Below are 17,560 nucleotides of genomic sequence, written 5' to 3' on the forward strand. Positions count from 1 at the left end.
AAAAACACCAACCACTCTAAAGGGAGCCCCGTGGGTACCATTCATGATTATAAAGACCTGAACAGGTTAAAAATTAGAAGCTATCATCCACTCCCTGCTTATCTCAGTTCTTCTAGATCAGTTACAAAAGACACAGATCTTTATAAAACTAGACTTCAGGAGTGCTGAAACAGAATGAAAGAAGGACATGAGTATTTAGCAACATTCGATACAAGATTCAGTAAATTTGAATACACAGCAATGCCTTTCAGCCTGGTTAACTATGGAGCTGTTTTTTCTAGATTCATGATATCATATTTTCAGAAATGATACTGTACTTAGATGACATATTAGTTTATTCTGAACGTCCCTCTTTGCATGTCACCCATGTCAGAAATGTATTACATAAATTACAAGACAATAAACTCTTTGTCAAACTAGAAAAATGCACTTTTGACCAGCCTTAATTGGACTATTTGGGCTACAGAATCTACACAGAAGGCATACAGGTATATCCATCAAAGCTACAGACTATCGTTGCACTTTCTCCCTCCCCCATAATGTGAAAAATGTCCATACTTTCTGGGTTTTTCTACCTTCTATAGGAAATTCATCCCTAACTTTGCTGACTGTGTAAAACCATTGTCCTAGCTCCTAAGATAGGGTTGCCGATTCTCCTGGTGAACCCAAGAGCAATTGGCTGACAGTTGGAAACTGGATGAAAGGTGTCCAGCATGATTGGATCTAGTGATGGTTTCTTGAGAAGGGGCAAACCAACACTTCCTTAATAAATGAAGGGAACCCATCTTTCTTATATTCCATTCCTAATTACCCTTCCCCATATTAAGATCCTTGCACATCCAAGGGAACCTTATATCATGCAAGCTTACCCGTTCTACTTGTCCTTCCTTATGTTTCATCTTGTAAACCTTGAGTTTTGGCAGACATTCCTCTGTATAATTCTTCTCTTCCATTCCATGGAGGAGTATCCCATGAAATGCCAGTCTGCAAGTATTTGCATGAATATCAGTGTCCAATTTTGAACCAATTACAAGACAAAATTTAGGACAAGTAACTGGTTTTTCAAATTCTAGTAAGGCCCACTGTTGTTTTGGGAGCTGTCTTTCTCCAACCTGGCCATTTTCCTTGTTTTCTTCTGAGGACTTTGAATCATTGGAAAGATATTCCTCCTCATAAAGGTATTCCTTTTCAAAGTCAAAATAATTTTCCAGAGGCTCTTTACTGAAGTCATCAGGAGTTGGGCTGAAGAACATTACTCTTCCCATAACAGTCTCATGGCCAACTGTAATATGAAACTTCGCCTTGGTTTGAAGAGTCCCTCTAAAGTAGGGGATTTTCTTTAAACAGATAATGGCAGCATGGATTGTCTGGAGAGATTCAGGTGTACAAATGAGGCCTCGTTCCAACAGCTTTGGATCAAACTGGGTTACACAAATTCCAACCCTATCCCCTTGCATGGCATACGTTACTGGTGTATGAAACATCTGCATCGACTTTACTTTCTTTGTCACCTATTTATGGGGGAAAGCATAACAAAAAAATGTTAGCATTTTTCTTGTTTTAAAATATTAATTTAAAATATTCATACTCTTTTACATACACTTTTATAATAATAAGGGTTTTTTGCTGCTTTATACCATTCTCATTAATTACCAGAAAATTTATCTTAAATTACCTAATGAAATGCTTAATTTTTTATACAAGAAAATAATATCAACCCTTATTCTTTTGAATTTAGTAACTTCCATAGTAGCCAAAAGTATGAAGAAGATGTGTTTGAACCAGGGTAAGTAATTAGTCCATTTATTTTTTAAAAAAAGCAAATTAGTTACATAGTTTAAAACACTGTCTTTCCTGTTCATTTCCTCTACACATTTGCTGCTGCTTCTTAAGCAGGCTTTTTCTCTTTTAGATTATTCTGTGATAGCATATCTCAGTGTATTACGACAATGTATGTACATGTTTTTGTTTTAACACATAAAACATTGTAAGACATTCGTTTTTTTGAAGGTTAGTGTTTTCAAAAAAAAAATTTTCATTCATTTATTCTATATAGCTTCCAATCCTTTTTATCACATTTGGTCTTTTCCATAAATCTGTCAAATAATAATAAAATATATTACATAATGTGTAAAAAATACTTTATAATCTCATTTTCATTAACTTGTAAAGAATAAACACAAATATGATTTAGTGATTTCAGAACTATTTTATGATTATGAATTATATTATACTGTCTATGATTATGGTTATTATCTGGTTATGACTCTAATCTTTCCATAATATATATGAGACAGTGTAACACCACAAAAAAAATAAAAGTTTGATGCTAATACACTTGGAATTTTCTTAGTTATTCGATTTCAGAAACATCTTAGAATAGAAACAGTAACAAGAAAATAAGCTTTTTAAAACTATCAAAGTTGGTTCAGCTTGATTAGGACAAACCAGTTGTTTAATATGGTTTGATTTTCTTTTCCTTTTTTCTTTTGTTCTTACATTTATTCTTTAAGACAGGGGTGGGCAAAAGAGAAATTGCTATCTACTGGTAGGTCCCTAGATGATGTGCAATAAACTGCAAAATTTCTGACATCCAATTATCCAGCAATAGCAAGAACTAAGGAGATTTACTTGACTAAATTATGTTGCAGGAAAGGATTCTGAAGGGGTAATGGGATTAATTGCGACAAAATTGTAAATGGAATGTATGTGAAAAGACTTATAATCTTAGTTCTGGTACCAATCACACTTTCCTCAATTGAGCATGTTGCCAGAAACAAAGTTGCCTTAATTCTTAGTACTTGTTCATCCTCCTGAATCCCTATTTTGTACTCTATTCGTTGGGCAGCAGTTTGAAAAGCTTATAATCCTGAAAACTGACTACTCCAACCTTAAGAGTTATATTCATCTGTGATCAATTTCCCCTCCCTTTGTGCTAACTATTCTCTGGAGTATCCTTTAATACCTTTGGAGAAGGTCTAGGGAATATAGAAGGAGGGAGAGAGGAGAGAAAGGAGAGCAAGAGGGAGGGAGGGAGAAAGGGAAGGGGGGAGAGAGAGAGGGGGGAAAGAGAGAGAGAGAGAGAGAGAGAGAGAGAGAGAGAGAGAGAGAGAGGGAGGTCCCTCCCTCTTCAGCTAGTGCTAGCTGTTTTTTGCATTTGCACAGTGACCACAACTGAATGCAGACTTAACTCAATAATTTTTTTCATTTATTCATTACCCATGCATATTGCACTCAACTTTATAACTTTGAAAAATCTTTAAAATGTAGAATTTTGGAGGAACTCAAAAGATTCAATGTATGTTTTCACATTATGAAACTTCTCTTTTTTAAAAAATATAGAATATAACATCCCTTCTCAAAACAAATGTACAGGCTATCAGTTGTATCAAACAAAATTTAGTTTATTTTATAAAAGAAAACAAGGTGCATCCAATAATGGATACTGTACACATAATATTTGCATCTTACTCCACAGTGAGTGGAATGGTATACATAGCTTTTAAAGGCTGTTTTATCCTAAGAATTCTATGATATGAGAGATAAAACTAGTCCTGGGGAAACCCAGAAAGCTTCATGAATTAACTTTAACTTTTGGAAAACTAAGCTTCCTCATCTCCATATCTCAATCATATATCATCTAGGACAGGGGTCTTCAAACTTTGCCCTTTTATGACACGCTGGCTGAGGAATTCTGGGAGTTGAAGTCCACAAGTCATAAAAGGGCAAAGTTTGAAGACCCCTGATCTAGGATCTAAAAATCAATAGGGCTATCTTGGACGAAGAGATAATTTCACTTTCTCAAGAATATTTTTTTTTTTGCTAAGTAAAGTATAGTTCCCTTTAAAATGAATAATAATACAGCTAAACATAAATGCATATTTATAAATGTCAAAAAACTATCGGTCATCACAGTGTCTGAATTTCAACTACTTCCACCCTACCTGCATTCCTAATTTTATGCCGCTCAAGTACATTGTCAAAGTGGCACTTCTGACATCAATTTTGGGTAGCAACTTCAGCAGAAATTAGTGTGTCTGCCCAAAAGCAGTCATATGGCAACTTCAAGTTCATCAAAACCAACGAAGTAGCTTCTTTAGATACTGTCTAGAACAAATACTGTCAGAATAGTAAACTGTGCTCAGAGACTTCATGTGAACAAGGATTGGGGGGAGGCATCTTGTAATGCCTGAAAATAAATCAGGAAAGAATGTTTAATATTTTTTATCTTCATGATCACATTAATATTTCTAAGAATGATGTAGAGGTTTGTGAAACTGCTTTAGTGGAGGAGGAGGACTGGGAAGTCCATGTGTTCATACACAGATAAAAAATGCAAAAAGGAGAGATAAATTAAAAGCACCCAAACTGTTCAGGCCCTTAAGATAAACAAATGTGTTCAATATAAGAAAAGAACCTGTTATTTGAAGACCAAAGGAAAAGCTCACTAAGATTTTCAAAGCAGTTTAACTAATAGAAAACAGCATACAAAACCCCACTAATGGATTTTTCTTCTGATACAATGAAGCTTCTTTTCCTTTATTTATCCAACTTTCATTAAGTTATCAGTACTCCATATGCTATAGCTCTTAGGTTTTTCAGATAAGAGTCCAAGCATCCTCCTGCCTCCAGTTGCTGTCACTGCATCTTATTGTTACAAGATATAAACACAACCAACCCTTTCTGATAAGTAGAATCACAGCAAATTCAGCTAACTAGTAATTATACAATACGAAGCAAAAAAAACCCAAAACAAAACACTGTAGTTTAAGTGTTAAACAAGTTTATCCAATTTATTATACAGTTTCACCTATCCATCCGTCCATCTGTCTATCCTTCCATCCATCCATCTATTGGTTACTTTAATCAAGTTATTAACATCCAACCCAATTTAAATGGGAAGGTTGCCATCTATTTAAGTGAAACGTAGATTACATCTATTTAAGTGAGACATAGATTACATACAACAGACATAAAATGGAGTGGACACACAGGGAGAAAAGAAAAATACACTCTAACTTTCTTTGTTTTCTAAGTGGTAAAAACCAATCTTTTCTCTTCAGACAAGAGAGAACAGAGAGACTGCTAAAAATGAAAAAGAACATCAGATTTGTCTAAACATGTTTGCATTTGCCAATCACAGATTATGTCCAAATAAATATCTCTTTGTCAGGAAATATGAAAAAATTCAGATCATTTATTTAATAGACAACAACAACAACAATCCAAAATTATAAGCCTGGAATTTTATTGCCTTTCCAATACTTAAGAGAAAATCTTTTTGCTGACTCCTTGATCAATATATCCATTTCTTCATTTATTCAAAATATTTTATATACAATTCAGAAGTACCTTCATACCATCTTTTTAGTGCTATGTTTACAAAATATGGTTGATAAACAAAAGTAGGCAATAATTGGACAAGCCCATATCATACAGATTTGTTGTTAGCCACATCGAATCATTATATATTTAATGATATTTATTCTGTATAAATAAATAAATAAGTCATGTAATTATATTTATTTACAGGATATATAGGCTGCCTGTAAATACATAAATTAAACCATTTTACATTGCCAGTATAAATAGCATGCTTTGGAGAGGTCAGAATTTGTGAAAAACAATATTTTGTCCAATTAATCTCAATTTAAGATAAGAAACATAATACTGCAAGAATAAGAATTTAATATTCTTAAGATTCTTACTCATTTATTTGATAATATGAACTATTGGGAATCCTTAATCCAGAGTTCTTATAAATAATTAAACTATGCCTTAAAATATTCTTTAATTGTCTATATCACAGATTTAGAATTACCAAAAACACATTCTGATATTAATTCTGATATTAATAGTAAAATTGAGATTTACATACTACTAATTCTTCTGAAGTATTTTACAGAATATAGAGCCATTTTACAATTTTAGGTAATCTATATATGTCTTGCACAACTCAGATTCTTTAAAAACTAGAGTAATCCAAACAACTAATCTAAAACAGTTGTTTACAAACTTGTTCAGGCCATGCAACCTGTTAATTAAAAAAAGATCCAGGAATCCCTGTTCAAAAAAAAAAAACTCTAGTTATAGCAAATTCGCTATATTCAAGTAAACCTCTTTTATTCCCTTTGTCTGTAATGGAACCTAATCAAGTTATTGTGGCACCCCAGGATTTTCTGAAACAGTTTAAAGAACACTGATTTAAAGAGATATAGTACAGAGAACAGAGAATAGAACATAGACTGTTAATTGAAAAATCCCATTACCCAACAAGTGCACAATGTCAAAAGATTTTGGCATAAAAATTTATATAAGCATATGATATGTTTGTTCTCAGCTACCTTGTTATACCTGAAATGTCCTTTATTTGTCTAATAAAACAAGTCAAAGTTTCCTGTAACAAATTAGAAAGAGATAAAGGATATCCTTGATGATTACTCAACAGATTTTGACAGATGAAGGGATATGGGCAGTTAAGAAGTGTGAATGAATGAATGAATCCTAAGCAAAGAGAAAAGAGTATCACATACAAATCATATTAACACACATACAAAAAGAAAATCCATATTCTCTAAATAAGACTCATCTAATTTCAGAAATATCCACGGCACCATACCAAAGGCCTTTTCTGCAATTCACAAATGTTGATGTGAATTTATAAATATTAATTATTAATATATTATCAGATGCCTGGAAATATTTTATAAAAATTGTACAGAATAGATAATCAGAGACAATATCACCAATACTCTATGCACCAGGGGTGTTCTCAATGTTTCTGCATGTTTGTATTTCTTTTGTTTAGCAAACACACAAATATTTGCATAGTTAGCAGGAATCTTTCCTAGCCTTCAAAATGTCAGTTATATAAGCCTCCCAAAGCTGGGAAAATCTTACTTCAAAAGGCATCATTACAGATTTTCCATAGAACTGGAGTTCAGAATTTAATGTGATAGCCATCTGGATTGGGAACTTGTGCTGTTTTCATAGATTTACCTATTATTTCTTGAAGAGATAAAGGTGACTCTATACAGGAAGCCTGATCATATATGATCTTAGAAAGTTTTATGTTATATAAATATCTATTTGTGTTTCTGTCTGCTACATTTAACTCAATTATCATTCAGTGCAGAGTCCCAAAGGTGCTTTTTCAAAAGGCAACTGGACTTTGTTTTTTCCTTGCTTATCATCCAAAACATTTCTTCTTAGATGAGAAGCAAAATGTCTTCCAGGAAAAAAACAAGATAGTCCAGTTGTCTTTGGAAAAGCACCTTTGGGATAACTATTACCTGGATGACTGAGAATTTCCATAGACATTAAATGCAGAGTAAAAAACAAATAGTTGACCTATTGAATCACAGAATACTTCATTCTAAGCATTATTAATAATGCACATAATATTACATTGTTGTAATTTTTTCACCCAAGGGAGAAAATTGTCAAATTGTTCTCTTCATTCTTAGTTATCTTCATTTTATACACATCAATATACAATTTAATTTAATTTAGATGTCTTCCATTAATTACATGCCCTTGTTTTCACTGCCTGAATAGTGCCTAGATGATTGAACATCTGGAAATCCTACACATATTGCCTGATGAAAGAAAAAATGTTTCTTTATTCCAGTATTTACTTATTAGTGTATTAGATACATACAGTGTATGAATTGCTTTTCCATTCAGCAGCAAGTATCAAATGAGATTTATGTTATGTTATATATTATAGAACAATAAAATTATAATCACAGTGAACACTAAGTGACATTTAAACATTTATTTCTAATCTATTTAGATGGTCTAGAAGATTTTGAAATTTATAAAGTTTCATGAAACTATATTAGCTATAGTGCTCATTCTAAACATAAAAAACATTAAACCTTTACAGAACTTTTCTAAGGGTTTAACTATAGAAAATGCCCTATTATTCTATAAAGATATGGGACAACTTCAGTTTTAAAAAAATTGAAGAGAAAGCTGGGGAAGACCTAAACTAAAGTCACCAAATAATCCCAACAGACACATAAATAGAATATTTTAAAATCAAATTCATAAAAATGATTGTAAAGATTATTCATTCAGAACAGTTCCACTGACTAAGCAACCACATACAGATTCCAGGAAGACATGGTTTAGCTGCATCCTTTTATGGACTCTATTGAATCATTCTCTTATTCTGCTATTGTGCTTCTATTATTTTATTACACTATTGTGCTTCTACGGTATTGTAACAGGTCCTCATCATTACTGATATTCTATCTCTTATTCAAAGCAAGCCCAGAGCACCTAATCAACTGGAAGTTCTTTATTCACTTTTAACCTCTTCAACACTTGGATAATCTCCTGAAGAATATAAGCAAATTAAGAGTTGATTTCTCAGGATAAATGAGCCATGAATCTGCATAAAGAAACTATGAAACATCATAAAAGAATTAGTTTTTCTAGGAAAAAAACCAAGCAAAAGAGCTTTGTGACATTTTAAAGACTAACCCATTTATTACCATACAGTACAAATGTTTATGTATTAAAACTATCTATCAGATCCAGCTGTACTTTCTTAATGTTAACATTCTTGATATTGTTTGTTGATCACAAATGTAACAACATGAGACTTTGTAATTTTTTGGCAGTTAGATTTAGTGCTTTTAGTAGAAATTTCCAAAATAACTATAGATTGTAATTTTCTTCATAAGAAATTTGAGCTATGTTTAGTTGGACTGGTTCAGAGTATGACAGGACAGTAAAATTAAAAATAAAAATCAGTCTCTCAATTAAGCAAAATGGAAAAACATTATCTGTTGAGAAATCCTGAACTATAACCATGATTTAGTTTGAACCAAGAGATATTAGCTTTGCAGATAGCAACTTAAAAGACTGAAAAGTTACTAATTCTCTCTGGTAATCAATCTACCTTTTTTCACTGTATCCTCATTTTTAAAGGGATGGATGTCAGAAATGTCTTCATGTGCAGAGAAAAATGTAAAGACAGCCAACATGGCATAGTTGTTGGAAACATACCAGAGACATACAGTTCAACTCTTCCCTCAGTTAAGAACTCACAGGGTAACAGGTGCCTTTGGGTTGGTCACTCTGAACTCAACTTGCCTCATAGGGTTTTTGTTGTAGAGAAAATAGGAGGAAGGCATCTATATTACCTTCAGGAAAGGTGCAATATAATAAAATTAATAAATTTGTTTGTTTGTTACATTTGTGTGCTATCCATCCCATCTAGAGGTGGCTCTGGGTGGCTTAAAAACATTAAAACATTAAAAGGGATAAACAAATAATAATAATTTATCATTAAAAGATGTGGGGGAGAAGGGAGCACAAAAAAACACAGGGAGCAGTGGGGTCTTCTCTTACCTCGATAGCCAGCTCCAGAGTAATACCCACCCACCCCTTTTTGGCTCCAGGCCAACTGGCAAAGCCAGATCTTTAGGCCCTTCCTGAAAATCAGGAGGATTGCTGAGGTTCTCACCTTAGGGGGGACAAGATGTTTCAAAGGGCAGGAACCATGGATAAATGTAAAAAGTTGTAAACTAATCCAAGTCTCTCTATATAAAATGTAATACCCAACTATTAAGCCATCTTTCAGATATGTTTTGATAATAGAAATACCACCAGCAGGGTGCCATTTCTTGGCTGGATCCTCTGGTGGTTCAAAATGGCCTTCTCAGGTGCATTGCACAAGCTTCCCAAATTATATATCACCGTATATTTTTCTTCAACTACTTCCATGGCTGTATTCTTGGGGAAGATGTGACTGTCATGACACTTTGATCAATAGCGCATTGCTTGTGGCTTTGATGCGAAGGCCCTCCAAAAGATTTGCATAGTTCTACTAAATATGAAAAATTAGCTTTTGTTAGAATCTGATCAAATAATCTAAAGTATCATGCAGAATAAAAGACACTACGTCTGTTCTTCAGTAATGTACATGCGGTATTATAATAAGCATATAATTTAATATCTATTTAAATAACCAAACTATTGGCAAGTTACTGTTTTCTTCCCAGCTGCCTTTCAGATAAACAAAGGAAACACCAGGTAAGAAAACAAAATGCTGAGAAATTAATTATTCTGAAGAAATAAACCAAATTACTCTTTTTCACTCATTTGAAACAATAGTAACACTTTCATCCTAAAACTTCAAAGTGCAGCAAAAAATATTGTATCAGAGTAAACATAGAACTGAAAGATTTATAGAACATCCACAGGAATGGATTTTCCCCTTCCCTCTTTTAACAAAATTGTTTTGTTTATTACTAACCTTTGAAAAGCCTAAAAGAAGGGAAACTATAGGCTACAGAAGTAAAACTTTTTATGTGTAAGCAACACTGGAGCTTTGTCAGGCAGCTGGTTTTGGTAGAATGTGTTACATGTAGCCCAATGTGAATAATAATATATCTCAAATAAAAATCAGCCCATGAATATACATAATCCAAAAGGTAATTCTCCCAATCTCTGAAATGTAATGGAGCTACTCTAGATCACTGAGGCATGAATATTTACCGTATTCAGGCTTTACTGCTCTCGATCTGGGTTCAATTTTGCAAATTAAAATGAGAGCTGTGTGGATAGAGAGATTAAAGTGCATCCCAACGCTTGCCTGTTTCCTTGGTGTGGCAGTGGTGATCTGGTTACCGCTCTGTTAGGTTATTTCTTTTTACTTAGCAGAGTAAGTCAGAAGCAATTGAGAATGGAGGATAGAGGTCACAATTAGTTCACCATCTTGTAGTAAAAAGAGAAATTAAAAATAAAACAATACCAAAACCACACTACCATCATAACACAGAAATTAGGAGTTAAAATAAATCGGTACTTCAGAAATAACATTTTAAAATGCTTTCACAATTCCTGAAAGGGGAAATCAATTTTTGTACTAATTTCTTTATGGGAATAAAATTCTATTTTTTCTCAAACTGTAATATACTTTTAATGTAATGAATTTGGTGTTAATTAACACATTCCAATGAAAGGAGTCCCCAAAACCAAAATTCAAAAACAAACAATTCTACAGAAGTTTGTTTTCGTTAGTAATGATGAATCTATATACTCACCAATGACAGATTTGGCTTGAAATCTGGTATAGTGGACCACTTTAAATGTGAACTTTAGAGATAAAAAGCTAAGCCAAATTATTCAAATATAAAAAGATACTTTTAAAAGATACTGAAAAACATAGTGTAGTATCTCAGTGCTGCTTTTTGTGAATAGAAAACAAGATCTTTTTTATATCTTTGGCAAAAAGAAAACAAAATTGCTTTATTATATAATTTTAAAAGGAAGCATTTTTTTAAACAATATAATCTGTGAAAAGCAAGAAATTAATCTTTCAAAAATATGTGAAAAACTAGTTTTCAGACTAATAAAACACCTGCAACTTTGCCTTTTTGAAATTCTGGAATATAGGATATAAAGATGTTATTATCAGTATTTCTAAAGTGGTCATTTGTATTTCTGCAAATGAGTAATGATGCACTTGCACAGACAAGCCACTGTAATAGAAAAAATAGGCTCATCCTGCTAACTTTTTCTAAACTCAACTATAGGAAAATATTAAAGGAGGCTTAAAAGCGGCTCAAGACAAAAATGACTGTTAACATAGCTAATATTTTCAGCACAGAAAAAAAATTCATTCAGGAACCTCAAACCTTTATTTATCATGGTGAAGTATCATGTAGAGTAGCCCCACCGTGAAATAGGTGGCAAGTAAATAATAATAATAATAATAATAATAATAATAATAATAATAATAATAATAATAATAATTATTATTATTATTATTATTATTATTATTATTATTATTATTATTATTATTATTATTATTATTATTATTATTATTATTATTGAAATACAGTCTGAACATCTGGCTGACTGTGCAATAAACCATAATAATTTAATATATTTTGATATACAGCATGCCAATCGGCCATTTTTAGCCTGCAAGCAATATTCTGGAACCAAAGGGGTACTGTCATTTGAAAACTTTCAATCACAGTCTTGGTAAACAATTCAATATTTTTCTTTCTACTTTCTTAAAAGCCCCAGATGTGTTCCTGCCCATCAAAAATGCCTAACTTATAAAGTTAAAGCTAAATTAAGGGCTTTTGTTCCAAGTCATCATTGCTGAATTAATTATTCCTGGAAGTTGCTTAATGAAATATTATTTCTACACATTAAAACATTTAACAAAATGAATTGTATGAGTAATAGGAAAGGTCTGGTCCTGGCTTATAAATTTTAACATTTTCTTCAAAAGAGATTAAATATTACTCAGACCTCTCTACCACCAGCAATGGGTGATAATAGTAACCAAACTAATTTACATGGTAACTAAAATAAATTGCTCTCTTTTGCTTTCATGGAAGAGAAAATGAGGGGAGATGACACGTTCTTTAGACTTCATCTCCATGCCAAAACAAGAGCTTTCTCTTAGGTCTCTCATTGTATTTAATTGTCAAAATATTCCACTTGGCATATTCAAACTTGGCTTATGTAAGAGAGAATACCATTAGCATATTATGAACTCTTATAAACCCTCCTAAAAAGCATCAATTTCTGCTAATGAACATTTGGCTTTTAATTATAATGTAACGGAAAGAAAAAGTTATTTTAACCATATTAATATTGTGTTTTCCTTTCTCTCACAGAAATATGAAAATCCAGAGAATACATTAAATGCAGTAACTTTTTTAGTACCACCATTGAACTCAAGAGGTTCTGAAAATAAGTTAATAAGTTTCTATAAAACAAATATTTCCCTTCCCTTCATTTTAATTATGAACATATTATAACTTGACCAAGAAGAATTAATATTAAATGAAATTTCTATGTTTATCAATCATAAGAATAAAGAATGTCAGAACTTCAATCTTCTTCCTGTTTCAAAACCCCTAAACTTAATGTGAATTTGGAAATGAATTTGAATTTGAAAATGACATTTTAATCCCATTAAAGTGCTCAGGAATAAACCCACTGGAGTTCAGTTGGATATTTCCAAATGAGTACAGATTTTTCAATTTAAGTTATTTCCAATGCTTAGTCTCACTACTATACGTCTTTAAAAGAGGAGGAAAAAACTCAAAAGCTTAGTGAGTAATATTTCTCTAATTTAAGTCCTAGATACCATGGATTCCAGCCAACAACGTCACTTCTCCAAATCTACTCAAGAGGATTGCTCAATCTTCAGAAAAGATGTAGAAGGCATTCAGGAAATGAAATGAAGAAGGAAAATCTGTTTTGCTAAAATTATCAGTTCTATATTACTTATGAATGGACAAAGTTGGATATAACCCTTATCAAAAATTAAGCAGGTCCACCAAGCAATATAAACTGACCCCGTTGACCCAGCTTGATCGAACTCTTGCAATCTGATTAACAGATGGTTCTCCATTTATTGATAACAGTAGTTAAAATTAAATTGTCACATTGCTTAGTTTTTAAATATCCTTTTGCTTACATAAGTCTTCTTTAAAGGACAAAAGTAGACTTGTTATAATAGTTTGTCTTTAAAAAAAGGACATTTTTTTATAATACTGAATATACTATACATAATAAGCATGGAGATTTATTAAACTTGTAGAAGAAAAGTTCTCCAGAATTAGCCCAAATAGTTAAACAGGACAGATTGTTTATTACATTCTGTTCATGTTATTTTAACAGCATGTAAATACCAATGTTTTAATATATCATCCGTATACCTAATCTCTTCAGTTATGCTGGAAAAGTACCACATTTTTCTATTTACATTTGGGAAAACTTGGTAAAAATCTGTATCTCAGTCAAGTTATGATATTTGCCAGCCATAGGAGAAAAGAATTTGTCCATGAATCCAAAGATCCAGAAAGGTCTTAGATCTCGCCTGCATGTTGAATTGCAGGAGAAAAAAAGACTGCATATAAGGATGCTTATGCAAATATATTTTATTATTGCTGCACATGGGAAAATAATCTAGATGACAAAAGCAAAGTTAACAACATTCAGATTTAGGCTATTCTCTAGAGTAGAGAAAAAGTACTTATCCAGTAGACTCTATGGACTTATAATTAGAGAGGCAATTGCGGGATTCATGTGTATTCTAAATGTTTTGACTTCGATTCCCATTATTCTAACCAGCCTACCCAAAACCAAGGGATTATGTGTAGCTCAAAACCTCTGGAGAATACTCAGTTGTCTAAGTTAAGTCCAATATTGATACAGCACTGGACAAGATCCCCTTATTATTTTGTATCACCTAATATCCATTCAAAACCAAAAATAAATACCAAAGTGTAAAAAATGTTTTTAGTGCAAAGAAAAAGCAAGTAAAACAGGCAGAGCAGACCTTTACTGACCTTAAAGCAAACTTTTTTTAAAAAAAAAAACCTCTCTTAATGTCTACAAATAAATCAAAATCCCATATGTTTTCATCATTGAATGTCTATACTGCCCGTATTACCTAAGGGACTGGCTGGCTTACAATAAAAAACATATCATAGCATAAAATCATGAATAAGACAAAATTTAACAGGTAAGGTTTATTGATTGATTGATTGATCATATTTATATGGTCTCACATCTTACAAGAAGCAACTCTGGTTTGAAGTTACGGTAACTTGTTTTGAAACTGTTTTGTTTCAACTTGTTTTTGAAAATTATTCAAGTGTAACTGAAACAAAACATGGAAAAAAGAGAAAGAAGAATGAACTAAAACATGTATGGGCAATTATTTTGTGGCTATGAACTATATTTATTTTAAAAAGCTGAAAGCCATTAAGTGAATGGGCTGAGTATTAGGGATATTCAGATTTTTTAAATTTTTGAACTAAAATTGACTATTTTAGAGCTAATAAAACAGTTTTCTTGCTTTTCCACCTCAGAATCATAGTCGGTGAAAAACAGGTTTATACAGAGACCACACATAGCTCTGGGACATCAAATTCTTCATCCCTGTATTAATTCACTATTTAACAGATAAAATTTACAGTAAGTCTGAAGTGTTCCTTCTAGAACTACAATTAACAGAACCATTCCTTCCTATTGTTACTGTTTATGCAAAGCAAGAGGAATTAATAGGGTAAAACAGAGAAATAAGAATCCAGAATTCCCAGGACAATGAGACAGTCTCACTGAGATAATTTTCAATAATATAAGATTTTAATCTCCAAGAAATCAACTAAATCTAGAGAATATGAACAAAATTTTATATACCACATACTGTACACTCCTATATTTCATGCTTTTATAAGTCTGCCCATAATTAAAATTAGGTAGCCAGATATATAAGATGATCAAAGTTAACCATAAAAACCTACATGATACCAATCTATACTACTTTTTTTTCAAAACATGCTAGGAATTAGGATTAAGGATTAAGCAATACTTTATTAATCTATGTCAATTTATTTCAGAAATATTTATTCAAATATTTCCATTTAAAAACACATGTCCTCTCTGCAATGACAGAAGAGCATTTTACAATGGATAAAACTAGAAACTAGGAAAAGTGGGGGAAAAAGATTGTGTTACTAATCTTTTTCCTCATTTGCAGACAATTGCATCAAAACAGTTAATAAAAATAATCCCAAAAATGAGATATGTTAGCATCAATTAATTTAACTCACATAGCAAAGAAATGTCTTTTTTAGAATTGAGAGATCTAGGCCACACATGGGCCATCATGATTTGTATAATGATTTAATAGGCTTTAAAATTTACAGTTACACTTAGAACAATAGTATGGTCTGCCAGTGCACATTTTTTGTGGAGAAATATCCTATAAGTGCAGATTAGCAAGAACGGATACAAAATCTAAACAATATAATACACTTTTTTTTAAGAGATAAAGCAAACTGATTGTGTTTATTTTTAATTCTGACTTGGTCTTATTTATCAATTGTCAAATTACTTTGGCAGACATAGAAAAGTTCCATTTAAAATTTGGAAGAGCCATTTGAGCTACATAATAATGGGACAGATAAATAAACTATCTAAATCAATATAAGACAGCTTTGTTCATATATTAAAAGCATAACAATTCAACAATTTGAAATTCCAAATGAGCAAGAGGCTGCAACACATTCCAACACATGCAACTAATGTGTCTTTATTATGGGAAGAATTAAAATGGGACATTTGGGAATCTTTTTGTGAAAACCTGAATCTCAAAATATACTCCAAACAGTTAATACAATTGAAGGAGAAATGGAATTCATTATTTGCAGGAACTAAATAGACACATTACCACAAAATGTGCAGGGAAATATTTGTACTTATATCACACAAAAGCTACAAAGGGAAACATATTTTTATTTCTGAGATCAGCATTAGAGATAAGTAAACACACAATTCCATGTGATGCAAATCCACACCGTAGGACTGCACCACAGAATAATGTAATCGCATAAAAAACAGCAGTCACATGAACATTTGGTCACAACCAACTGAATGGGAAATATCTTAAGATAAATCCAGGTGTTCTCATCCAAATACATTTCTTACAATATAGGAAATGGCTTCTATACTGCAAGCTTTGCCCATATCACAGTGCAAATTCAATTGTTTCTTCGTATATCAGAATAGGATTTAGAGATGAAGCCTACCTGACTATAAGTCAGGAAACAGCAGACATAAAATGTGAAAAATTCACATACATGCTTTAAAAAGTGATTATATGCTTCAATTCCTTGAAGAGAGGGTGTGTTACCAAAAGTCTTTTTTCAGTTTTAAAAGGTTGTAATAAGCCTCCATTTTCTTTTCTAAAATTAAACAGAACTGTCCTTGTTACTCTTCTGTTCATAAAATATTCAAATATATTTTCATCCTAGAAAAGTGCAAAAACATAATGCACAGACCTATTAAATCAATGTCTTTTGCATTTTGATTGTTCCTATTTACAAACTGGAAGAATTTTAGAAATGGAAGAATGTTTGTAGAAACAAGCAAATTAACTTTGCATATCTCAATAGCTCACTGGTTGGTAAGCTATTCACATTCATTAACTTAATAGTACACTACATTTTTCATAATATTTAACCTTGATGATGAAATAAGTGCTTCCCTGATTCCTTGGTGCACCTCTCTTTTCCCTTGAATTACAAGGGGGGAAAAAGACATTTACAGGTATCTTTACAAGGTTGCAACATTCTATTATCAGAGCTCAAAATAAGAATAAAAAATTATATTTCACACTTTGAATTGATAGCATAATAATATTAGCTGCTATAAAATACTATTAAGTATTTTAAAGGCTTTTATAATTTACCTTTAGTAGTAATTTATATGTCTTTTGAACAGAAAAAAAGTAACTTCAGCAACAATTTTATTCCTTTCCAAATTGCTAGTATCTTTGTATATAAAATGGCTAAGGGACCTTCTGTATTTGTTCATTTTTCTTGAGTAAGTATTTGTTGCTCTGGCACGACAGAGAAAGGAAATCACTTTGTAATTTAACATTCATTCAGCTCTAGTAATTTTTCTATAAGTCTTTGGCTCCATCTGCTGACTTTTAATGTTCAAAATAAGTGATAATGACTGAAGCATTAGTCTGTAGAATCTTAATTTGAAGGTCATTTCTTTC

General features: G+C 31.9%; 1 protein-coding gene across 1 annotated transcript in view; it reads right to left on the reverse strand.

Annotated features, from left to right (window-relative positions):
* Positions 1–17,560, reverse strand: part of EEFSEC (eukaryotic elongation factor, selenocysteine-tRNA specific) — a 111,467-nt gene that overhangs the window by 78,880 nt on the left and 15,027 nt on the right. The window contains exon 4 of the mRNA XM_015820854.2: positions 870–1,511. Coding sequence (XP_015676340.2) covers positions 870–1,511 — 642 coding nt within the window. The remainder of the gene's footprint in view (positions 1–869; positions 1,512–17,560) is intronic.

This window comes from Protobothrops mucrosquamatus, unplaced genomic scaffold, assembly GCF_001527695.2.
Source record: "Protobothrops mucrosquamatus isolate PMUCROS unplaced genomic scaffold, P.Mucros_1.0 scaffold1189, whole genome shotgun sequence".
Classification (NCBI taxonomy): domain Eukaryota; kingdom Metazoa; phylum Chordata; class Lepidosauria; order Squamata; family Viperidae; genus Protobothrops; species Protobothrops mucrosquamatus.